We start from the raw sequence: 27,252 nt of genomic DNA on the forward strand, positions 1-27,252 counted from the left end.
ACAACCATGTGGGGGAGAAACGCATGGGTCAAATGTAATTAACGTCAACAAAACCAGATTACTCGTCAACGGTCGTGCGTCTGTCTTCAAACCATGTTCCAACTTCTTCAAAGCGAAGGAAACAGCCCAGTTAGAAAACTGCCTTTTTGAGAGGACTATTGAAGATGATTCAAGAGGACTATCGATAGAGGACCATCAATTCCTCAATATCATGGACAAAGAAATGACGAAGAACGAAAATGGACACTGGGAGGCTCCACTTCCCTTACGACCTCAGCACCAAGCTCTTCCAAATAATCGTAACGAAGCCATGAAGAGAGCGAAGTCCTTAACCGCCAGCCTTAGAAAGAACACCAGAAAGAAAGATCACTTCGTACAGTTCATGGCCAAAATACTGGAAAAGGGACACGCGGAACTGGCGCCAAACACAAATCCTACCAAAGAAAGATGGTACCTGCCAATCTTTGGCATATACCACGCCAAGAAACCAGATTCTCTTCGGGTTGTCTTCGATTCTTCAGCCAAATACCAAGGCGTCTCCTTAAATGACTCGCTTCTGAAAGGACCCGACCTTGCGAACAGCCTTCTTGCTATCCTCATGAGATTCCGCAGGGAACCCATTGCATTTATGGCCGACATTCAGCAAATGTTCCATTGTTTCTACGTGAAAGAAGATGACAGGGACTTACTCAGATTCTTGTGGCACAAGGATAACGACCTCGATGAGGACATAGTCGAGTACCGCATGAAAGTCCACACTTTCGGAAACACCCCATCACCAGCTATTGCAACCTACGGTCTACGCAAGGCGGCTGATTCCGTAAAGAAAGAACACGGGGAAGATGTCTCGGACTTTGTTCGCGAAAACTTTTACGTTGACGACGGTCTTTAGTCTTTGCCAGATGCGAAATCTGCAACTGATATCCTAAAGAGGACCCAGAAAGCCTTATGGGAAGGAGGACGTTTACGTCTACACAAAATCTCTTCGAACAGCCCCGAATTGATGAAGTCTTTCCCATCTGAAGACCTCGCTGAGAACCTTAAGGACCTTAGCTCTCTGACTGATAATGCCCCACTTCAACGTAGCCTGGGCATCTTCTGGAACGTCACCTTGGATTCATTCACATGCAAGGTGTCAGACGAAGAGAAGCCATTTACCAAAAGAGGAGTTCTGTCGTCTATTGGAGGTCTTTATGACCCACTCGGTCTACTGGCGCCTATCACGATCAAAGGCAAGATGTTCTTCAGGCACATAATGGATCTCACCATTTCCTGGGACGACCCTTTACCTTCGAACCTGGAGAAGGAATGGCTACAATGGAGGTCTTCCTTAAAGGACCTTGAGGCCTTGAACATTCCTCGATGCTACGGAACTGGTGTCACGGGAACGTTGACAAAGGAGCTACATGTATTCTCCGATGCGTCGTCAGAAGCTGTCGCAGCCGCAGCCTTTATGCGTAGCTTCACTCAGGATGGAAAAATCGAAGTTTCTTTCTTGCTTGGAAAGGCCAATCTTGCACCATCTGGAGGACAAACGATTCCCCGTCTCGAACTGTGCGCAGCGGTACTTGCCACACAACTGAAGAACACCGTTATTGCGAACCTTGGTATCGACTTCGACAAGGTGAGGATGTACACTGATAGCCAGATAGTCCTTGGCTACATCTGTAATTCGACAAGGAGATTTTATGTGTATGTGGCAAAATCGCGTCCAGAAGATAAGAAGCTCTACTGAACCGGAGCAGTGGACATATGTCAACACGAATGTCAACCCAGCGGACGATGGAACTCGTTCAATCCCGGCTTACAAGCTGTCAAAGAGCCTTTGGTTGAACGGCCCAAAATTTCTTCACCAGAACTCCGATGAGATTACTACCGATGAAAAGGGAACATTCCCGCTCGTCAACCCCGAGCCTGATAAAGATGTCCGACTGGAGATACAAGTGGCTAAAGGTTCTGTAACACTCAATCAACCGTTTAACCTTACTTCTCTCTTCGAGAAATACTCAGAATGGGATTCACTTCTCAGAAGTTTCTCCTACCTCATTCACCTTGCCAGATCATTCAAGCAACCCCGCAAATCGTGCAATGGCTGGCACCAGTGCTCTAAGCACAAAGAATCGAACTTTAAGGAAGAGGCAAAACGACTCATTCTTATCCATGTCCAAAGAAACCACTTCTCCAAGGAGATCAAACGCCTTCAAGTAGGAAATTCTCTTCCTCGCGATAGCCCTATACTCACCTTGACTCCGTATCTTGACGAAGATGGACTCCTTCGCGTTGGAGGCCGGTTGAACAAAATTACCGAGTCGACCGCGTTAGTCGAAACCCAATCCACTCATCATCCCTAAAGGGTGCCATGTCGGTCTTCTCATCGTACGCCACTGTCATCAAAAGGTACAACATCAGGGCAGACATCTTACCGAGGGCGCCGTTAGGTCCTCCGGTTATTGGATTGTAGGAGGAAAGGGACTGGTCTCCTCGTGCATCCGCGTATGCGTTACCTGCCGTAAGCTCAGAGGAACCATGGGTACTCAGTAGTTGGCGGACCTGCCGGGGAGTCGCCATAATACAACATCTGACGCCATTCACCTACGTTGGTGTAGATTGTCTTTAGGACCCTGGCAATGTGATAACTAGTACGGCACAAGAGGAGCGGTGCCCGCTAACTCAAAAGCGCTGGGCAAGGCGCTTATTTACTTGCCTATCTACAAAAGATGCAGTCCACATTGCAAATCTTGGGAGGACATGTGCTTTCGATGTTCTTTCATCAACGCACTGCGCAGATTTACCGCTCCACTCAGCGGAGTTGTTATATGGTGCCAGCAGTTCCATTCCGACGCCCGCGGAACCAAACTTCGTCGGTTCAAACAGACCACCTGAAATTCGATGCTTTCAAACGTTGAGGGATTGGCGTTTATCATGGAACACCTCTATCAGACCGGAGTCCACATGGGTCTTCAAACTCCCCCCATTCTTCTCATATGGGAGGAGTCTGGGAACGCATGATCGGGATGGCCAGACGTATCCTCGATTCTATGCTTCTCCAACCCGAAGAACAAGTGCCTCACCCATGATGTTCTGTCGACTCTGATGTACGAGGTAGCAGCCATAATCAACAGCAGACCTATCGCCCAAGTGTCGTCGGACCCGGAACATCCCAGTATTCTTACCCCCATCCGCATTGCTTACCCTTAAGGTCGGCACCCTCACGAGCCTTTCGGTGACTTGACTTTGAAAGACATGTACAAAGCACAGTGGTGCGCAGTCCAAGTTCTTGCCAATGACTTTTGGATGAGGTTCTCTCGTGAATATCTGGATCAACTGCAGATTAGACAGGAAAAATGGCAACACGCGTCTGATAACCTGAAACCCGACGATGTCATTCTGCTGAAGGACGCGTGTGTCCATCGGAGACAGTGGCCCATTGGGCGTGTCGTAAAGACATTTCCAAGCAGCGATGGATTAGTCAGAAAGGTTGAAGTCATGATCATCCGGAAAGACAACCCAACGACATTTGTGAGACCAGTTTCAGAACTTGTTTACTTGTTCTGTGTTTCGTAAACGTTAAGTGGATAGATAATTCACGCTCTTGCTGATACTTGAATGTTAGATTGCTATTCGAAATGGACATCACTCATTTTCACTCGCGTTAAACTTTCGCCTGGATGGTAAGTGTGCTGATGTATGTGAATTTAGAACTATTGAACTGTTGAATTATTGATTTTATTGTCTTAATCTTTATAGTTCGAACTCTGAACTTTATATATATTGCTATGACAGCAATGGGCCGGGAGTGTGCCGTCAGACTTTCCGGAACTCTTTAGTTCCTCCGGTTCCGCTCTTACGAACTACTACCTACTTCCGGCTTATGAAAATCTGTTTCTGGTGTCTTTGGAGACATTATAGGGTAACTATTTCATAAATAGGATTGTGACATTGCGAACTGACTTATAACTTGTTGAACATATATTGTAAGAATTCTAGTGTTGTTCTATATTCCTTGTGAAAAATATAACAAGAAATATTTTCAAATTCCACAACATTGTTAATTATTTTGATTGATACCGTTTAAATTCCAAATCGTTGATCAATACGATTAAGCAGATATAACATGTACGCTGCACCTATACCCGAGCCAAGGTCACGTACGTTAATCAAATGCAACACATAACCACTGAGGAGTTGGTGATATTAAATTTAGACAAGAACATGCACCTAATAAGATAAACACACTACTGTAAAGGCGATTTGAGTAATTCTAGACAAACATTTCTTTACTACACTGGCAAGGGTCAGGGTTCGGCATCCAAGATGTCCGTCACAATGTGTAATTGCGGACAACAAGCGACTTTGAACATTTCACATACATTTCACTACAGTGGGCTTTTCTGACATATCACAGTAAAACCAACTAATCTGATTTCCATTAGAAGTGGTTTTGTTTCTGATATATATGCAATTTTTAATGTACTGTTAGACTGAATTGTCCCTTTAACAAAGGTATCTCAACTGAAAACTGGTAAAGTCTTCGTATGTAAACTTAGTGACATAGAAGCACGTTTGAGGTGTCCATTTTAACTAATGTGAGGATGACAATTTGATTGGTGATACTTTTGAAAGCACTTGATGTGGAAGTAAGCTTTATTTCATTAAGGATGATATCTAATTCAACAGATCTGCTTGAGTTATAACCACAATCTACCTTCGGTTCTTCTCGGCTTCTTATAGATATATATTTTATAGTTATATAGTTGTATATATCGGACAATCAGTTCCAATGAAAATTGTACATACAGTTATTGGGGTAATTTTAGATTTAAACTGAAGATGAGGTTTGCCAAAGGGAATTCCGGTGGACTTTTTATGGGGTTTGGTTTGCCTTTACTGAACCCAAAACAGTTAAAAAAAACCTTTGTTAACATTTTGTCTAACCTAAGTTGTTCATTGTCTGCCTAGCCTAAATGCTTAGTTTCAGAAAAGAAGTCATTCATATGGAAACAGCCAAATTGACCCTTTTGACCCGCCGGGGATGACACTATTTGTTAGTGCTAAATGTATCATTTATTTGGTCTATTCCTATCAGAGGTTCAGAATATATAAGCTTTTGGTAGTAATTGTTGCCAGATGCTGGACTGATGATTAACTCATGCAGCTCTTATAACACATTGTGAGTCTTTTTGTCAAAAATATTGCCAATTCAATATTATATATTTCAGTGGTGAACACGTTAAAGGGCATATCACACATTTATTTGATTTTGCTTCACAGATACTTACAATAAATTTAATAAATTCATGCTAAAACATCAAACTTTGGTTATAAAGGAACACCTTCTCGTAACGACACATTTCCAAGAGCATAATATTAAATAAATAACATATAATTAGTCCATAGTATTTCAAAGCTTATTGTATAAACCCATGAATAAAATTTCCTTTATCAGAAGTGGTCATTCATACACTACCCAACTGTTTTTGTAACACCTACCTTAATAAACAGTACGTGCCCCAGCCGAGGCCAGAAACTGTTGCTGGATTGTAGTATACGTTGTAGTCAGTGGGCTGTAGGACTACCACACTGAGATTGTCTTTGTCAGCCATGGCAGACCAGTCTGCTGGAATCTCTAATGTTGTATCTTCACAAAAGAATAGCACAAATGGAAAACATTTTTTAACGCAACATTATTGATTATTTCATTTTTTTCTTAAGACTAGCTCATACCGTGATAAATGTTTTTAAACTAAATTTCTGGAAAATAAACAAAGCTTATTTACAAATTGATTATGTGTATAAACAAGAGATGCCAAGGGGATCTTGGCGCCCACCAAGGAATAATCTTTGTCTGACAATAGAAAGAGGGATCTTTTCTCTGCTTTTTAAACTGTAACTATCAAAATGACGGCCTGTCTGCCATCTTGATGACCGCTAGGTCCCAAAATGCAATATGCACAACAAGGGCCTGGGGGAACCTACATAGGAATTTTCAGACAAATCCCTTCAGTGCTTTCTGAGAAGCGGTGATAACAATCTTCAAGTACCAAAATCCAAGATGGCGGTCCGCTGGCCATCTTGCTGACCAATAAGTCATTAAAAGCAATATGCACAATTAGGGTCCTAGGGGAACCTAAATATGACAGATCCGTCCAGTACTGTTAAATAGCGATAAAAACATTTTTACTGTAAAACGAAACTTTCGGACGAAAGGCGATTTGAATAGCCCACTATCTAATGATATTGGGCTTATACTGTTACCATTAAGCATCAATAGCTTAACATGAAATCCCAGCAACAACAAATAAAGATTCCCTGTGTAAATACATAGGCAGCCATTTTTTTCGGTACCCTTGCACCCCATCATCATGTCATTATACAATATATTCTTTCATACCTACGGGTGTAATACTGGCTGGTCTAGGGCAATACACTCATGCCGCCTGAGGCTGTATTGCATGGCTACCCATGCAATAAAGCCTTGTGACGTCACGGCGTCAATAAAATGTCTATTTCCTCGGTAAAATTTTAACATTTTTTTTCACAAATTTGACCAGTTTTACTATAAAAGATGCAAACAACGGAATTTTTCGTTGAAAATATCACGTAAATTTTCATGTATGAAAAATTGACTTTCAGCCGTGGATTTCTTCGAATTTATTTCAAAATGGCGGATATTATAGTTGTAAAATTGCAATAAAATGTCGAGGTATGAAAGAAAAATACTCTTTCATAAGTGGATATGAAGGATAGGGATATTCTACCCCGGGATCACAAAATGTTGCAAAACCCTCGGCAAGCCTCGGGTTTTAGAACATTTGTGACCCTTGGGTAGAATATCCCTATCCTTCATATCCACATATGAAAGAGTCTTATAGTATATATCTATCAGGACATCCCAATAATGGCTTGTGCCAAGAATAGCTAATAACAAAGGATACAGATAATATTACACACAATATGGTAATGGTACGGTTATCATTAGCTGTGAAGCCATACCTGCCATTTTGTTTTTTCGCATTACTTTCACACGGTCCGTAGGGTCATTCTCTGGAAACTCTTCCAATGATGTAAAGTCCACAACATACACATTTCCAGCACTATCATTAAATTCAGCCTGACTCTTCTGGTCTCTATACTTCTTCTCTAATTGTAGGTTAATATCTGGTGGATAGGCCTGCAGTTTTTCCCCAATGGCTGTTACTTCAATAAAATGCCATTGAACCATGTCCCCAATCAATTCTGCTTCCTTCTCCTGCATTTTCTTCTTCTCGCAAACTCTGATCATCTTATTCAGATCATCAGATGCATCAGTGATATTTTCTAGAAGACCAATCAATCTTACTCTTCCAAGGCGTTTGTCAACTTTAACTTCAACATCATAAAGGCTTCCCAGCTCATGAACTTTCTTTTCCTGAAGATCAGATTAATATACAGTTATAAAGAACTTATTTAATTCTGAAATGAACATTTTCCATTGCATACTAACAAACATAAAATTCAACTGACATACCGATATTAGTACAAAATAAATTAAAATTTAATCAACTCTTTAGGTGTAACATTCTGTACATGTACAATGTAAATCGCATAGTTGTAAGGCATTCAGTTTAACTTATTTAGATGACTATCAAACCCCTGTACCAATTTTCATTGAAATTTGATGTTGTTATATTTTGACCACTTAGGGGTTACAGTGGCCATCTTGGATTTCACAGGAAAGATTAATATCCAAATTGCATATCAAGAAACTAGTATAGGCTATTACATTATACTATTTTCCAAAACAGAATTAAGGCCTGTTGGTCTTTAAATGTGACAGACAGGCAATGGAAAAACAAAACAGACTATGTTTTGCATTGATATCTCTAATACAATGCCCAAGTAATGTAATAAGATTTACCTGTGAATTGGTGAAGTTTCTTATTATATCATCACTGAAAACTTTATCTCTGAAGTTTTTCTCCAGAAGAGTTTCCAATGAATCAATAGCTGAAGATATGGTCGTTTGGTCAGGTCCGTACACAGTGATAGGGAACTGTGATTTATCCTGGGATATCACATTGAATTTTGGATCCCACTGTAACTTTGGACCCTGGGAAGGCTTTCCTGATGCTAACAGATAGAAAACCGAAATCATTTTAAAGATAATTACAACAGATGCTATATATCTGAAAATAATCGACTACATTCCTTAATGTATTTTCAATTTTTGATCAATTGTATTTATCATAAAACATCATATGATTGAAAATGGCGATATGTTCACATACAAACAAATGGTAATTAGAGCCATATATAGTACAGAACGTTAGTAGTTCTAACAGAACTCATATCATAATACTCAAACATTTTAACAATTAATTTACTGAGGACAATGTTTGTGAATTATACAAAATGAGTTTATATGCACATATTTAAAGTTCCAATGTATTTTTTACAGATTAATGACAAAATGAATATCAATCATTTTTTTTTATTATGTGATTGAAAATTGTTCCTTCAAAAAGACCTACATACCCCATCTACCGAAGAAATTTGAGACCTTCTGCCCCAACGAGGACTTCGTTTGTTTTTGTTCATGATGCTGAAAACTTGTCTGCATGGCTATAAGGAACTGTTGTAACATTGGCTTATCAAATATCACCATGTGGATTTCTTTTATATCCATTGGATTCTGGTCTATGAATTCGACCAAAGCATCCACAAAACTATCGGCTATTTCTTCAGGTTTAGAACCTAAAATTGAGAAGAAATAAAATATCATATCATATAAGTGTATATTGGAATGATTTTTATCAACTCTTGAAAGTGATATAACCCTCAACCTTCGACCTCGGGCAATATCACTTCCTCGAGTTGATAAATCACCGTATCCACCTGAAAACAGGTCTATATTTGTATCATATCTGCTGCTGAACAGTGAGAAAGTTGCACACACAGATGACTCTCACACAAATATCGTACCGGGAATTATTAGCTGAATCGAGTCATATTGGTTGGCTTAAACTACTAAAGCTTAGTATTAAATTAATCACATCAGATATACAATGTATGTCATTGAATTTCATTTCGAAGACAAGACATTTTATACACCTTTGTGTATATATGTTGACTGGTCATATGACTCATACATTTGACAATGTACATGTCATTGAAACTTCATGTAAAACCATTCACTACCTGTATAACAAATATTACGTCATGTAAAACCATTCACTACCTGTATAACAAAATATGTACATTCATGTATAAAAATCTCACTCATTCACTACACTTGTATAACAAAATATTACGTCATGTAAATCCATTCACTACCTGCTGTATAACAAAATCTCACGTCATGTAAAACCATTCACTGGCTGTAAAACAAATCTCAGTCATGTAAAACCATTCACTGGCTATGAAACAAAAAATCTCACATCATGTAAAACCATTCACTGGCTGTATAACAAATATCACGTCATGTAAAAACCATTCACTGGCTGTGAAACAAAATATCACGACATGTAAAACCATTCATTGGCTGTGTATAACAAAATATCACATCATGTAAAACCATTCACTGGCTGTAAAAAAATTCACACATGTAAAACCATTCACTGGCTGTGAAACAAAATATCACGTCATGTAAAACCATTCACTGGCTACTGTATAACAAATCTCACGTCATGTAAAACCATTCACTGGCTGTGTAACAAATATCACATCAATGTAAAACCATTCACTGGCTGTGAAACAAAATATCACGTCATGTAAAACCATTCACTGGCTGTATAACAAATCTCACGTCATGTAAAACCATTCACTGGCTGTATAACAAAAATCACGTCATGTAAAAAACCATTCACTGGCTATGTAAACAAAATCCCATGTCATGTAAAACCATTCACATGGCTGTATAACAAAATATCACGTCATGTAAAACCATTCACTGGCTGTGAAACAAAATCCCATGTCATGTAAAACCATTCACTGGCTGTGAAACAAATATCACGTCATGTAAAACCATTTCACTGGCTGTGAAACAAAATCCATGTCATGTAAAACCATTCACTGGCTGTGTAACAAAATATCACGACATGTAAAACCATTCACTGGCTGTATAACAAATATCATGTCATGTAAAACCATTCACTCGGCTGTGTAACAAATATCATCATGTAAACCATTCACGGCTGTGAACAAAATTCAGCATGTAAAACCATTCACTGGCTGTATAACAAATCTCATCATGTAAAACCATGTAAAACCAGTTTGGCTGTGTAACAAATATCACGTCATGTAAAACCATTCACTGGCTGTATAACAAATATCACGTCATGTAAAACCATTCACTGGCTGTATAAACAAATATCATGTCATGTAAAACCATTCACTGGCTGTATAACAAAATCTCACATGTCATGTAAAACCATTCACTGGCTGTGTAACAAAATATCACATCATGTAAAACCATTCACTGGCTGTGTAACAAATATCACGTCATGTAAAACCATTCACTGGCTGTGTAACAAAATATCACATGTAAACCATTCACTGGCTGTGAAACAAAAACACCATGTAAACCATTCACTGGCTGTGTAACAAATATCACATCATGTAAAACCATTCACTGGCTGTGTAACAAATATCACGTCATGTAAAACCATTCACTGGCTGTGTAAACAAATATCACATCATGTAAAACCATTCACTGGCTGTGAAACAAATCTCACATCATGTAAAACCATTCACTGGCTGTATAACAAATATCACGTCATGTAAAACCATTCACTGGCTGTATAACAAATATCACGTCATGTAAAACCATTCACTGGCTGTGAAAACAAATCTCACATCATGTAAAAACCATTCACTGGCTGTGTAACAAATCTCACGTCATGTAAAACCATTCACTGGCTGTATAAACAAATATACCATGTCATGTAAAAAACCATTCTTCACTGGCTGTATAACAAATATCGTCATGTAAAACCATTCACTGGCTGTATAACAAATATCACGTCATGTAAAACCATTCACTGGCTGTGTAACAAATCTCACATTCATGTAAAACCATTCACTGGCTGTGTAACAAAAATCTCACGTCATGTAAAAACCATTCACTGGCTGTGTAACAAATCTCACGTCATGTAAAACCATTCACTGGCTGTGTAACAAAATATCACGTCATGTAAAACCATTCACTGGCTGTTATAACAAATCTCACGTCATGTAAAACCATTCACAAATATCACATGTAAAACCATTCATAACAAATCTCACGTCATGTAAAACCATTCACTGGCTGTGTAACAAAATATCACGTCATGTAAAACCATTCACTGGCTGTGTAACAAATCTCACGTCATGTAAAACCATTCATGCTGTATAACAAATTCACGTCATGTAAAACCATTCACTGGCTGTGAAACAAACTCACGACATGTAAAACCAGTCAAAACCATTCACTGGCTGTGTAACAAAATATCCGACATGTAAAACCAAATATCACGTCATGTAAAACCATTCACTGGCTGTATAACAAATATCAATCATGTATAAAACATTCACTGGCTGTGTAACAAATTTTCACATCATGTAAAACATTCACTGGCTGTGTAACAAATCTCACGTCATGTAAAACCATTCACTGGCTGTATCACACGTCATGTAAAACCATTCACTGGCTGTGAAACAAATAACTATGTAAAAATTCACTGCAAACAAAATCCATCATGTAAAACCATTCACTGGCTGTGTAACAAATCTCACGTCATGTAAAACCATTCACTGGCTGTATAACAAATATCACATCATGTAAAACCATTCACTGGCTGTGTAACAAAATCAAGTCACGTCATCATGTAAACACCATTCACACCATGTAAACCTCACTGCTGTGAACAAATATCACGTCATGTAAAACCATTCACTATGTAAAAATCTCATGTCATGTAAAACATTCACTGGCTGTGAACAAATCTCAACATGTAAAACCATTCACTGGCTGTGTAACAAAATCTCACGACATGTAAAACATTCACTGGCTGTGTCAACTGGCATGTAAAACCATTCACTGCTATCACGTCATGTAAAACCATTCACTGGCTGTGAAACAAAATCTCACGTCATGTAAAACCATTCACTGGCTGTTATAACAAATATCACGTCATGTAAAACCATTCACTGGCTGGCTGTGAACAAAAACAAAATATCAGGCGTAACATGTAAAACCATTCACTGGCTGTGAAACAAAATATTTCACTGGCGTGAAACATGTAAAACCATTCACTGGCTGTGAAACAAAATATCACGTCATGTAAAACCATTCACTGGCTGTGAAACAAAATATCACGTCATGTAAAACCATTTACTGGCTGTGAAACAAAATATCACGTCATGTAAAACCATTCACTGGCTGTGAAACAAAATATCACGTCATGTAAAACCATTTACTGGCTGTGAAACAAAATATCACGTCATGTAAAACCATTCACTGGCTGTGAAACAAAATATCACGACATGTAAAACCATTCACTGGCTGTATAACAACAAGAGGCCAGAGGGCTTGTATCGCTCACCTGGTTTGTAATGCCAAGTAATGTTCTGAATACAGGTTCATTGTTTCTTTGTTGAAGGAATTTAAAGGATTTACCTCTATTTCCCCTATTGAGCCCCACCCCCTCCTGCCCCAAGGGGGGTCAGAGCCAAAGTTCTGTTCTCCTTCCCCAAAGGATGTTTATGGCCAAATTTGGTCACAATCCAAGCAAATCTCTAGGACAGGTAGCGATTTATTGATTTACCTCTATTTCCCCTATTGTGCCCCACCCGTCCTGCCCCCGAGGGGCCAGAGCCAAAATTTATACAAGTTCTGTTCCCCTTTCCCCATGGATGTTTGTGGCCAAATTTGGTTACATTCCATGCAGAACTCTATGACTAGTAGCGATTTAAAGGAATTACCTCTAATTTCCTCTATTGGGCCCCCCACCTCTCCTGCCCCCAGGGTGTCAGAGCAAAAATTTATACAAGTTCTGTTTCCCCTTCCACCAAGGGGTGTTTGTGGCCAAATTTGGTTACATTCCATTCAGAACTCTATGACTAGTAGCGATTTAAAAAAGATTTACCTCTATTTCCCCTATTGTGGCCCCCGCCCCTCCTGTCCCCAGGGATCAGAGCCAAAATTTATACAAGTTCTGTTTCCCTTCCCGCAAGGATGTCTGTCCAAATTTGGTTACAATACATGCAGAACTCTATGATAGAAGCGATTATAAAGGATTTTACCTCTATTTCCCCTATTCGGCCCTGTCCCTCCTGCCCCCGGGGGGTCAGAGCCAAAATTTATACAAGTTTCTGTTCCCCCTCCCCCTAAGGATGCTTGTGGCCAAATTTGGTTACAATCCTTTTAGAACACTATGACTAGTAGCGATTTAAAGGATTTACCTCCATTTCCTCTATTGGGCCCCACCTCTCCTGCCCACAGGGTGTCAGGGCAAAAATTTATACAAGTTCTGTGCCCCTTCCACCAAGGGTGTTTGTGGCCAAATTTGGTTACAATACGTGCAGAACTCTATGACTAGTAGCGATTTAAAGGATTTACCTCTATTTCCCCTATTGGGCCCCGCTCCTCCTACCCCCAGGAGATCAGAGCCAAAATTTATACAAGTTCTGTTTCCCTTCCCGCAAGGATGTCTGTGGCCAAATTTGGTTACAATACGTGCAGAACTCTATGACTAGAAGCGATTTAGAGGATTTACCTCTATTAGCCCTATTGGACCCCCTCCCCTGTCCCCAGAGGGTCAGAGCCAAAATTTATAATAGTTCTGTTCTCCTACCCCCAAGGATGTTTATGGCCAAATTTTGCTTACAATCCATGCAGAACTCTATGACAAGTAGCGATTTAAAGGATTTACCTCTATTTCCCCTATCTGGCCCCACCCCTCCAGCCCCCAGGGGGCCAGAGCCAAAATTTATACAAGTTCTGTTCCCCTTCCCCTAAGGATGTTTGTGGCCAAATTTGGTTACAATCCATGTAGAACTCTATGACTAGTAGCGATTTAAAGGATTTACCTCAATTTCCCCTATTGGGCCCCGCCCCTCCTGCCCCCGGGGGGTCAGATCCAAAATTTATACCAGTTCTGTTTCGCTTCCAAAAGGATGTTTGTGGCCAAATTTGGTTACAATTCATGTAGAACTCTATGACTAGTAGTGATTTAAAGGATTTACCTCTATTTCCCCAATTGGGCCCCGCCCTCCTTCCCCCGGGGGACCAGAGCCAAAATTTATAAAAGTTCTGTTCCCCTCCCCCCAAGGATGTTTGTGGCCAAATTTGGTTACAATCCATGCAGAACTCTATGACTAGTAGCGATTTAAAGGAAATGTTGACGGACGGACGGACGGACGGACGCCGGACGCCGCGCCATGACGTAAGCTCACCGGCCCTTCGGGCCAGGTGAGCTAAAAATCACGACATGTAAAACCATTCACTGGCTGTGAAACAAAATATCACGACATGTAAAACCATTCACTGTCTGTGAAACAAATACTCACCTCATGTAAAACCATTCACTGGCTGTGAAACAAAATCTCACGTCATGTAAAACCATTCACTAGCTGTATAACAAATCTCACACCATGTAAAACTATTCAATGGTTGTGAAACAAAATATCACGACATGTAAAACCATTCACTGGCTGTGAAACAAAATCTCACGTCATGTAAAACATTTTACTGGCTGTATAACAAATCTCACATCATGTTAAACCATTCACTGGCTGTGAAACAAAATCTCACGTCATGTAAAACCATTCACTGGCTGTATAACAAATATCACGTCATGTAAAACCATTCACTAGCTGTGTCACAAATCTCACATCATGTAAAACCATTCACTGGCTGTGTAACAAATATCACGTCATGTAAAACCATTTACTGGCTGTATAACAAATCTCAAATCATGTAAAACCATTCACTGGCTGTGAAACAAAATATCACGTCATGTAAAACCATTCACTGGCTGTATAACAAATCTCACATCATGTAAAACCATTCGCTGGCTGTGTAACAAATCTCACATCATGTAAAACCATTTACTGGCTGTATAACAAATCTCACATCATGTTAAACCATTCACTGGCTGTGAAACAAAATCTCACGTCATGTAAAACCATTCACTGGCTGTATAACAAATATCACGTCATGTAAAACCATTCACTAGCTGTGTCACAAATCTCACATCATGTAAAACCATTCACTGGCTGTGTAACAAATATCACGTCATGTAAAACCATTTACTGGCTGTATAACAAATCTCAAATCATGTAAAACCATTCACTGGCTGTGAAACAAAATATCACGTCATGTAAAACCATTCACTGGCTGTATAACAAATCTCACATCATGTAAAACCATTCGCTGGCTGTGTAACAAATCTCACATCATGTAAAACCATTCACTGGCTGTGTAACAAAATATCACGTCATGTAAAACCATTCACTGGCTGTATAACAAATCTCACACCATGTAAAACCATTCACTGGCTGTATAACAAATCTCACATCATGTAAAACCATTCACTGGCTGTATAACAAATCTCACGTCATGTAAAACCATTCACTGGCTGTGTAACAAATCTCACGTCATGTAAAACCATTCACTGGCTGTATAACAAATCTCACATCATGTAAAACCATTCACTGGCTGTGTAACAAAATCTCACGTCATGTAAAACCATTCACTGGCTGTGTAACAAAATATCACGTCATGTAAAACCATTCACTGGCTGTATAACAAATATCACGTCATGTAAAACCATTCACTGGCTGTGAAACAAAATATCACGTCATGTAAAACCATTCACTAGCTGTGTAACAAATATCACATCATGTAAAACCATTCACTGGCTGTGAAACAAATATCACATCATGTAAAACCATTCACTGGCTGTGTAACAAATATCACGACATGTAAAACCATTCACTGGCTGTGAAACAAAATATCACGTCATGTAAAACCATTCACTGGCTGTATAACAAATATCACATCATGTAAAACCATTCACTGGCTGTGTAACAAATATCACATCATGTAAAACCATTCACTGGCTGTGTAACAAATATCACGACATGTAAAACCATTCACTGGCTGTGAAACAAAATATCACGTCATGTAAAACCATTCACTGGCTGTATAACAAATCTCACATCATGTAAAACCATTCACTGGCTGTGTAACAAATCTCACGTCATGTAAAACCATTCACTGGCTGTGAAACAAAATCTCACGTCATGTAAAACCATTCACTGGCAGTATAACAAATCTCACGTCATGTAAAACCATTCACTGGCTGTGTAACAAATCTCACGTCATGTAAAACCATTCACTGGCTGTGATACAAAATATCACGTCATGTAAAACCATTCACTGGCTGTATAACAAATCTCACGTCATGTAAAACCATTCACTGGCTGTGATACAAAATATCACGTCATGTAAAACCATTCACTGGCTGTATAACAAAATCTCACGTCATGTAAAACCATTTACTGGCTGTGAAACAAAATCTCACGTCATGTAAAACCATTCACTGCCTGTATAACAAAATCTCACGTCATGTAAAACCATTTACTGGCTGTGAAACAAAATCTCACGTCATGTAAAACCATTCACTGCCTGTATAACAAAATATCACATCATGTAAAACCATTTACTGGCTGTGAAACAAAATATCACGTCATGTAAAACCATTCACTGGCTGTGAAACAAAATATCACGACATGTAAAACCATTCACTGGCTGTGAAACAAAATCCCATGTCATGTAAAACCATTCACTGGCTGTGTAACAAATATCACATCATGTAAAACCATTCACTGGCTGTGTAACAAATATCACATCATGTAAAACCATTCACTGGCTGTGTAACAAATATCACGACATGTAAAACCATTCACTGGCTGTGAAACAAAATATCACGTCATGTAAAACCATTCACTGGCTGTATAACAAATATCACATCATGTAAAACCATTCACTGGCTGTGTAACAAATATCACATCATGTAAAACCATTCACTGGCTGTGTAACAAATATCACGACATGTAAAACCATTCACTGGCTGTGAAACAAAATATCACGTCATGTAAAACCATTCACTGGCTGTATAACAAATCTCACATCATGTAAAACCATTCACTGGCTGTGTAACAAATCTCACGTCATGTAAAACCATTCACTGGCTGTGAAACAAAATCTCACGTCATGTAAAACCATTCACTGGCAGTATAACAAATCTCACGTCATGTAAAACCATTCACTGGCTGTATAACAAATCTCACGTCATGTAAAACCATTCACTGGCTGTGATACAAAATATCACGTCATGTAAAACCATTCACTGGCTGTATAACAAAATCTCACGTCATGTAAAACCATTTACTGGCTGTGAAACAAAATCTCACGTCATGTAAAACCATTCACTGCCTGTATAACAAAATATCACATCATGTAAAACCATTTACTGGCTGTGAAACAAAATATCACGTCATGTAAAACCATTCACTGGCTGTGAAACAAAATATCACGACATGTAAAACCATTCACTGGCTGTGAAACAAAATCCCATGTCATGTAAAACCATTGACTGGCTGTGTTACAATACCTCCAAAGATTAACCTTACTTCCCACTCGTGCCAAATTTGTAGGTGACCAGATAATGTGCGAAAATAGCATGGAGGCTGAGTATATCTGGATAAATAACAAGTACCTTCAATCAAGATCAATGTGGTCAATCAATCTAAAATTTTCAAAGAATTCCTTTAAGGACATAATTATATAAGGCTCTAATAATCTTCAATTATTTTCAAATTCATGGAAGCTTCTTGTCTACATTGTTGTTTTGTCATCTGTCCAGGGTGAGAAGCAATAGATGGAATTCAGAACATATTCTTTCAGAACGATAGTAGTTTAGAATAGTTAAACTTACAGATAGCAGGAAGGATCAGTAAAAAAAATAAAGCAATAAATCTGTAAAAGCATTGTCATGGTAGTTAAGCAATAAACAGTATATAATCATTACATAGCTTTGCAAACAATCATCATAACAATTTGAGTGCTAATTCTTTAAAAATCCTCTACTCATTTTTTAAGTGTTTGGACACAATCGTTAAGATGTTGAGATGAAACCAAGAAAACACTCATAAGGCAGAACAGCTACTTCACCATTATCAGTGGATATTGTCATGCATTATAAAGTACATTGTATGATAGCTCACCAACGCCTGTGCCCAGGGCAGGGAATGCTACAGAACTGAACTTTCTCTCTTCAGCTTTTTCCATTGCAATCAGAAATTTGGTTTTCCAGCCAGACCCCCTCCTCTCTTCAGCATCAATATGAATAATATTATCACACTGCATTCCAAAGCTGCTATCATTGGATGTCACTGCTATACCATGGTTCTTCATTTCCTTTCCTGTAATGAATGAATGAATTTTGCATTAGGAATAATTGGCTATCATCAGATGGCTGGAATGGCCGGGTGGTCAAAATGTCCTGACATATTAATGTTTATTGGCTATCATCAGATGGCTGGAATGGCAAGGTGGTTAAAATGTCCCGACATATGAATGTTTGTTGGCTATCATCAGATGGCTGGAATGGCCAGGTGGTTAAAATGTCCAGACATATTAATGTTTATTGGCTATCATCAGATGGCTGGAATGGCCGGGTGGTTAAAATGTCCTGTATGAAATTTTCAAGCGGATGACACCTGTCATTATGGCGTCAGTGGGGTGGAAACCGCTTGTAAATTGAAAATTCCAGGCGGTATTGAGCAGGAGGCGTCATGTAGCCAAAATTCCTGCTCAGTGCTGCCTACTCATTGGAGCATCATTTTTCATGTGATGGGCGTCATGTTCAAGGAAAAGGCGTCATTTCCTGGAAGGAGGCGTCATTTTTAATGTGAAGCGGACGTCATATTTCAGAAGAAGACGTCATATTCAAGATGAAGGCGAAATTTTCTTGTATGAGGCGGCATTTTTATGTGATGGGCATCATATTCAAGGAATAGACGGAATTTTCTAGGAGGAGACAGCATTTTTTTATATGAAAGAAGGGACAGAGGCGTCATATTTCTTTGGAGTTTTTCTAAACTTGTTGAGAGGGCATTTAACTTCTCAGTGAGCTTCTAAAATATGAAGTATTTTTGAACCTAAGACAGGACTTGGATGACTGATCAAGTCACTGATTTTCTACTTTAAGTGACTGGTATCATTTTAGACAGATTAATCATTTCAAACTCACCAAAACCTTTCTTCAACAAGTTTTTCATGCAACAGACACAATAATAAAATGTTAATGGTGAAATTAGTAAACATATCACTTGAGAATTACAAGGTATAAAGTGTAATGTAAAAGATCTTATTCTCAGAAATATTAAACCAAGCAACATAATGATATTGCATAAACCTCAATTTTACTTGACATTGTGGAATATCAAGATTATGTATGAATTTACATATAATACTGGGGTTGACTAACAATATCTAATCTAAAGTTCAAGTTTGTTGGGAAACTTACAGATATATACATTCTGTCTTTCCCTCTATTTGATCCAACCAGAGAAATAAACATAATATGCAATCAGAGATTTAGATAATCTAATTCTCTGTAAACTCTTAATTTCATAAAGTGTTCTACATGTGTACAGTATAGCTATGCCCAGCATGTGGAAATGTCTACAGGTCAAGACTAAGGAGTGCTATGCACAGTACATTTATCATGAGTCAGCACAGTCCAGTCTCAGCAACCCAGGGGTCAACATGCCCTTAGCTAGGGGAACCAATGGGTTTTTAGGGATTAAATCTATGGTTTATTGGTTATAGGGCCGGATATGTTTTTTCCCTAGTGTAATACTATCTAATGCACCACATTTAAATGATACTGATTATCAAATATCAGCAAAGAATGATGCATAAATTAAAAATATTTCTAAAAACATTGGCCTGGTTTCCCTGTCGGGCACCCCACGCCCACTCCCTTCCCTGACCCATGCCACTGAACTGTTAGAAATCTCACAAAGAGTTGGTTTTACAAACTGGTAACTGCTACACACCTTTACTTGGATTATATATCTGTATTATTTTTCTACCAAATCTGTGAAGTGCTGGATATATACAGGAATATATTACCCATATAATGACAAAAATGTTTGTCTGTATTTTCTTGGAAGAAGATGCTAGCTAATATTTCTGTGGGGGAAAGAAGCAAGAAGCTAAAGCTTGTTGGGAAATTTGAAAAGGGAGATCAAGCCAGTTGAAATCCTATGGAAAAAACAGGAAATAAGGGAAAATATACCATATGACATTATTGTGCTTGTTTTTGGTAAGTAAAATGTTAATTTTTATTTGTTTTCCAAAAATATTTTTAACAGTCCTAAAGAAAACGTTTAGAAAGAAAATTTAAACCAATTGGTCAAAGTTACGAAAATACAATGTATGTTCACATGTATAATCAGATACATCCCACAATTTGTTCATTATACTGAAGAAACCCACTAAAAAACGTAAATACAGAAAATGATGCCTTGAATCTTTCAGAATATCTAAATAATGCCTGGATTTCTAAAATGATTGACACCTGGAATGACGTCAGCAGTCCCACAATGACGCCCGGAATAAAACAAAAAATGACGCCTGGAATGGAGGAAAATGACGCCTCAGTCACAAAATGACGCCTGGAATTTAACGAAAAATGACGCCTGGAATGGAGGAAAATGACGCCTCAGTTGCAAAATGACGCCCGGAATTTAACGAAAAAATTACGCCTGGAATTGACAAAATGACGCCTCAGCTGAAAATGACGCCCGGAATCTAACGAAAAATGACGCCTGGAATGGAGAAAAAATGACGCCTCATTCTTACAATGACGCCTGGAATCTAACGAAAAATGACGCCTGGAATGACAATATGACTTCTCAATGACGCCGGGTTTCCGTGTCATATCCGCCTCATAGTATAGAAATAGTATAAGGGAGGCGTAAAATTAGTCCACCTGGAATTCAGTAAAAACTGACGTCTCGTTGACGCCAGATTTTACAGGTGGAACTTTTCATACAGGGTCCCTTCATATGATTGTTTATTGGCTATCATTAGAAGGCTGGGATGGCCGGGTGGTTAAAATGTTAAACATCAAACTCTTTCTTTTAATGACATTTTCATGAAAATTTTATATATTGATTACCATGCATATTTTTTTGTAATATTTAACAAGCCATACATCAAATATCTTACCCAATTGTTTCACTTGTTTCTTCAGGTTACCTCCGCCCATCTTAAGAATAGCATTTGACACTTTTCCTGCAAATATCAGAGAAATAGAATAAGTTCCCTTAAACCTTAATTCTTTATATAAACATGTATAAAAAACTTATTTTGCTGGCCACAAACTATGTAACATATGAATTAATGCATCAATGTATGTTATACCAAAAGTATATATATATATAGGGAAAATAAAGTTATAGGTGCAAATGACTGGGTAAACTTGGATACCTCTTTTTAAGTCAAATTCTGCATTGGTGCCATTGACAATGGCATCAACTTTTGCTTGAGTTATGTCCCCTTGATAGATCTTCAGTTTCACATTCCCAATTTCCACCACGACTTCCTGATATGAATCTGGATCAAATGATGTTGCTATGCCTACAACATATAATAAATATTAAATAGGGCCAAAAAAAAGACCCAATCATCATGTATGAATAAATATTCAGTCAAACTGATCCACATTTTTAGTCGCTCCACTTAATGCAATCAGAATTTTTTTAACTTTTCAGTTTAAAAACGTATTCTATTTCATATTCTATTTTATGTTGACATATGCTTTGAGTTCTCTTGATCAATGAGAAGGATTTAATTAGTTATTGAGCATTTTTGATTATGGTGACATTTAGTAACAAAAGGCCCATGGGCCTTTACATTCATTTGACTACTGGCACAATACAACACCTCAAAGAATACAGTAGTGGCAAACAAAGCATACAGAGGAACTCTTTAAATAGAAGAAGTTCAGGTTCTGATCTATTTGATGAGTTAAACCTTGTATAAAGATCCTGTGATCCCCACCGTACAGTAAGTCCAATATCCATTCTCTAGGCCTCTTAGTTATTCACAAGAAGTTGTTTTAATATCTTAACCCATTTGACCCTATGACCTTGAATGAAGGTCAAGTTCATTCATTTCAACAAATTAGGTAGCCCTTACCGTTTTTACCTCATTAGGTAGCCCTTAATCCCAGCATGTCACAGGCCCAATATCAGATCTCAGGCTTCTTAGTTATTCTCAAGAAGTCATTTTTTGATTTTAGCCTATTTGACCCCTGTGATCTTGAATGAAGGTCAAGGTTATTCATTTGGACAAACTTGTAGTCCCCTTTGGGTAAGATGACCTAACAAGACGCCCATGGGCCTTACTGGTCATCTGACTATTGGCACAACACAACACCTCAAAAAATATAGTAGTGACAAACAATCAAGGCCAAACAAAAGAAGTCTTTCAATAGAAGAAGTTCAGGTTCTGATATATTAGACTATGACTATTAAGGTCCCTTGATCCCCACCATGCTACAAATCCAATATCCAGTCTCTAGGCATCTTAGTTATTTACAAGAAGTTGTTTATAGATTTTAGTCTTTTTTGACCCCTATGACCTTGATTGAAGGTCAAGATCATTCAATTGAACAAATTTGGTAGCCATTCATCCCAGCATGTCACAGCCCCAACATCAGATCTCCAGGCCTCTTAGTTATTCATAAGGTGTTTAAAAGCTATTCGACCTCTGTCAACTTGAATGAAGGTCAAGGTCATTCATTTGAACAAACTTAGTAGCCCTTCATCCCAGCATGCGACAGGCCAAATATCAGTACACTTGGCCTTTTGGTTATTGAGAAGATATCGTTTGATTGAAAAGTTTATGTGAGCAGATGGTGCAGGCCCATGACGACGGACGGTGCATGATGACAATTAAGGTCATCCTGACCCCAAAAATCATGATTATATTGATAAGCATGGAAGCCCTTATCCACTTCCAAATCCTTTCTTCCTCTCCACTCTTCTCCTCCTCCATGACATTAATTTGCAGTCCAGATGTATTGCCTCATTTTGCTCCAGAAACAAACCCGTGAAACATATTGGACATGAAGAGGACAATTTTCAATGGAATAACTCTTAATCAATATACATGTATGTATAAAGAATTCATATAGAACAGTTGCTATTAGATTTAAGCTTTTTGGACTCTCCTGACTTCCTTAATGTTTTTCCTTTCTCCTTTCATTGTCTAGTTACCCATCTGGTTTATTCACAGTCATAATGAACATGACTGAAGTTGACTTTTAAGCCTGTACACATCACATGTATGTTACAGGACAACTATACAAGTCCCTTGACGGCAGGATGCATTGAAGTATGTATATAGATGATGACTGGACCACCAACATCACAGCTATTATGTACTGTGCTCTTTTCCAACAAGTTTTTGATAAATTAACAAATAGTTTAAGGTAATTAAAAACCCAATATTTGTATCTTTCAGTTTTCTCATATGTAGTTGCAGTGGGTATAAGTTACTATGGAAGATACAGACTTCTTCATTTTACTGAATGATAAAGCTTACAGATTGTATTAACATGTGTACAATTCATATCCATGTATGTATATACAATGCAATCCAGGAATTCAAATAATCTTATTGACAATTTCTATAGTGATCATGTCAGCATATCAAACTGACTATCACTTCGTCATTGAAACGTCCTTTTTGGGGATGTGGATGTGGCGCGGTGGTAAAAGGCGCAGGTATGTTTAGTTAGGGTGCCATAGATCGTGAGTTTGAGGCCGGATAGGGCATGAGAAATTTTCAATAAATTGTCATCCTTTGTTAAATTGTGTTTCCTTCATATGTCTTATTACTTAAACACAATGTATCTTTGTTGATTCAAAGATTTAATTTGAGTTTCCTGTTGAAATTGTACCTCGTTTATGATTGCATTATCTAACACAGACAATGCTAGCTATGTCAAAGAACAAATTTATTACTGTAACAAACAAAAAAACAATTATACACCTGAATATGGATGAACATTAAACACCAATGCTAGATCACAACCTTAGGTATGTAAACCATAGTATAAACATTACATCCTAATCACAAAAGTCACAATCACATATTTGTCTACTAGATTTCTGAAATTATTTCAGATCTTTTTTTTTAATGTGGTCAATTCAACACTGGCCCCTGGATGTCCGTCTCTAAACTATAACTCTGGTGATGTTGAAGATGAATACCATTTTTTATTTATATGTCCAACTTTCCATGATACTCGTTCAAAAGGAATTAAACTATATTATTTGAAAAAACCATCGGTGTTTAAAATGATACAATTACTAAGCTCAACTAATTTGAAAGATTTGTCTATGCTAAGTAAATACATTTACGAGGCTAATCAAATAAGGAAAAATGTATTGCCATGAAAAATAAAGAAAAAGAAAAAAACCTGTCCATTCTCTGTGTATTATATTATACATGTGTACATGTAACCTGTCCTCTCTACACTGCTTTAGTGCAGTGCCTGCTCTGTAAAAATGTTGTATTTTGTACTGATGGGCTTTATTAAAGCCTAAAGTAATAAAAGAATTGAATTGAACTTATATAGAAATCAACATTCCTATCCAATTTCCCATCATTGTCACCAGCTCATTCGCACAATGTGCTAAAAGGAATTACAATGCACTTCCAACATGTGAAGATTTTTTGTTTGTACAAAAATAATGCTGAAATTGAAATTGATGGTTTTCAAGAAATTTTAAATTAAAACAGATTAATTTTTTATGTCTTATCCTCTTTAACAGATATATACACAAAAAGAATGTTTTCCCATTTTATCTTCGACATATATAACTTTGTAATTTGGTCTAGACCATCAACCACTTCAGATCTGAATTTGGGTTTGAATACATACACACAAATATAGTACCATTCATTATTGTTATTTGTGATTCTTTAACCAAATGACTGCATTTTGTCTTAAAATAAATAATGATATCTATAAGGTTACATACCGTTATTGGAAGAAATGATAAAATACATACTGGTATCAAAGAAATGGTACTGGGATTTTATTCAAACAGATACAAATACCTTTAAAAGAAATACACTTAGTTATCTATTATTTATATAATTTCATTTGCTAAAACATTTAATTAGTCTGAAGAATAAACATTTTATATAAACACACTTTATTGCTAGAGGGGCAAATTGAATTGGGAACAAGTTGTACAACTTATGTCAGGCTTGTTCCCTTTGTATTTTTTAATGCAGTTATGTACCACATTTTTATAAAATAAAATAATAATCTATTGGTTATGAGGACCGGTATCCAACCCAAAACCTATACAAGATTACATCCACATAGGAAAAGATAAAAGATCAACTCAAAGGTGATGAAATTTAGAACTTCCGCACGGCCCCTTCAGTTTAAGGTGTATCATAACAGGGGCAGAAGTTTACACTTATGTAAAAAGACACAACACGAATATGTCACAGCTTCCTAATTAAGATACAAACATATACAGTCACACACTACTCATCAGAAAAAAATGCCTTAAATAACCCTAGCTATTAATAGAACATTCAGCCAATAAACCATCTGTAACAAGAGGCCCAGAGGGCCTGTATCGCTCACCTGGTTTTTTTTGTTAGTAATTATCACAAGACTCTGACAATTAGAAAAGTAAGCAAAATTGACTCCCAAAGTTTAATTTTGAATCACAACCATACAATGATGCTATTGATACCATACAAATATGCTATCCAATTATGCATTATGGGTGCTATACCACGCTTAGTTGCAGAGAAGAAGTCATTTATATGGAAAAAGCCAAATTGACCCCTTTTGACCCCGCCCCTCAAGCCCCTGGGGGGTCAGCCCTATCATTTGCACAATTTGGAATCCTCACCCTATAAGGATGCTAACATTGCATTATGGGTGCTATACCATGCTTAGTTTCAGAGAAGAAGTCGTTTATATGGAAATACCCAAATTGACCCCTTTTGACCCCGCCCTTCAGGCCCCCGGGAGGTCAGCCCCATCATTTGTACAATTTTGAATCCCCACCCTATAAGGATGCTACCATTGATTATGGGTGCTATACCATGCTTAGTTTCAGAGAAGAAGTCGTTTATATATGGAATAGCCAAATTGACCCCTTTTGACCCCGCCCCTCAGGCCCCCGGGGGTCAGTCCCATCATTTGTACAATTTTGAATCCCCACCTTATAACGATACTACCATTGCATTATGAGTGCTATCTCTTGCTTAGTTTCAGAGAAGAAGTCGTTTTATGGAAATAGCCAAATTGACCCCATTTGACCCCGCCCCTCAAGCCCCTGGGGGGTCAGCCCTATCATTTGCACAATTTGGAATCCTCACCCTATAAGGATGCTAACATTGCATTATGGGTGCTATACCATGCTTAGTTTCAGATAAGAAGTCGTTATATGGAAATAGCCAAATTGACCCCTTTTGACCCTGCCCCTCAGGCCCCCGGGGGGTCAGCCCCATCATTTGCACAATTTTGAATCCCCACACTATAAGGATGCTACCATTGTATTATGGGTGCTATACCATGCTTAGTTTCAGAGAAGAAGTCGTTTATATATGGAATAGCCAAATTGACCCCTTTTGACCCTGCCCCTCAGGCCCCCGGGGGTCAGCCCCATCATTTGTACAATTTTGAATCCCCACCTTATAACGATACTACCATTGCATTATGAGTGCTATCTCTTGCTTAGTTTCAGAGAAGAAGTCGTTTTAAGGAAATAGCCAAATTGAACCCATTTGACCCCCGCCCTCAGGCCCCTGGGGGGTCAGCCCCATCATTTGTACAATTTTGAATCCCCACCCTATAAGGATGCTACCATTGCATTATGGGTGCTATCCCATGCTTGGTTTCAGAGAAGAAGTCGTTTATATGGAAATAGCCAAATTGACCCCTTTTGACCCTGCCCCTCAGGCCCCCGGGAGGTCAGCCCCATCATTTGTACAATTTTGAATCCCCACCCTATAAGGATGCTACCATTGTATTATGGGTGCTACACCATGCTTAGTTTCAGAGAAGAAGTTGTTTATATGGAATAGCCAAATTGAACCCTTTTGACCCTGCCCCTCAGGCCCCCGGGGGTCAGCCCCATCATTTGTACAATTTTGAATCCCCACCTTAT

The 27,252-nt window shown here is 38.3% G+C and overlaps 1 protein-coding gene across 1 annotated transcript in view; it reads right to left on the reverse strand.

Annotated features, from left to right (window-relative positions):
• The window catches only part of LOC138335703 (protein mono-ADP-ribosyltransferase PARP14-like), a 56,468-nt gene that overhangs the window by 8,501 nt on the left and 20,715 nt on the right, over nt 1-27,252 (reverse strand). The window contains 14 exon segments of the mRNA XM_069284865.1: nt 270-340; nt 1,537-1,665; nt 1,877-1,956; nt 2,306-2,504; nt 2,793-2,879; nt 3,193-3,324; nt 5,501-5,638; nt 6,994-7,408; nt 7,898-8,109; nt 8,515-8,733; nt 18,250-18,447; nt 21,266-21,331; nt 21,527-21,676; nt 22,396-22,457. Of these exon segments, the coding sequence (XP_069140966.1) occupies nt 270-340; nt 1,537-1,665; nt 1,877-1,956; nt 2,306-2,504; nt 2,793-2,879; nt 3,193-3,324; nt 5,501-5,638; nt 6,994-7,408; nt 7,898-8,109; nt 8,515-8,733; nt 18,250-18,447; nt 21,266-21,331; nt 21,527-21,676; nt 22,396-22,457 (2,158 nt within the window).

The sequence above is a fragment of the Argopecten irradians genome, chromosome 11 (genome assembly GCF_041381155.1).
Source record: "Argopecten irradians isolate NY chromosome 11, Ai_NY, whole genome shotgun sequence".
In the NCBI taxonomy this organism is placed as follows: domain Eukaryota; kingdom Metazoa; phylum Mollusca; class Bivalvia; order Pectinida; family Pectinidae; genus Argopecten; species Argopecten irradians.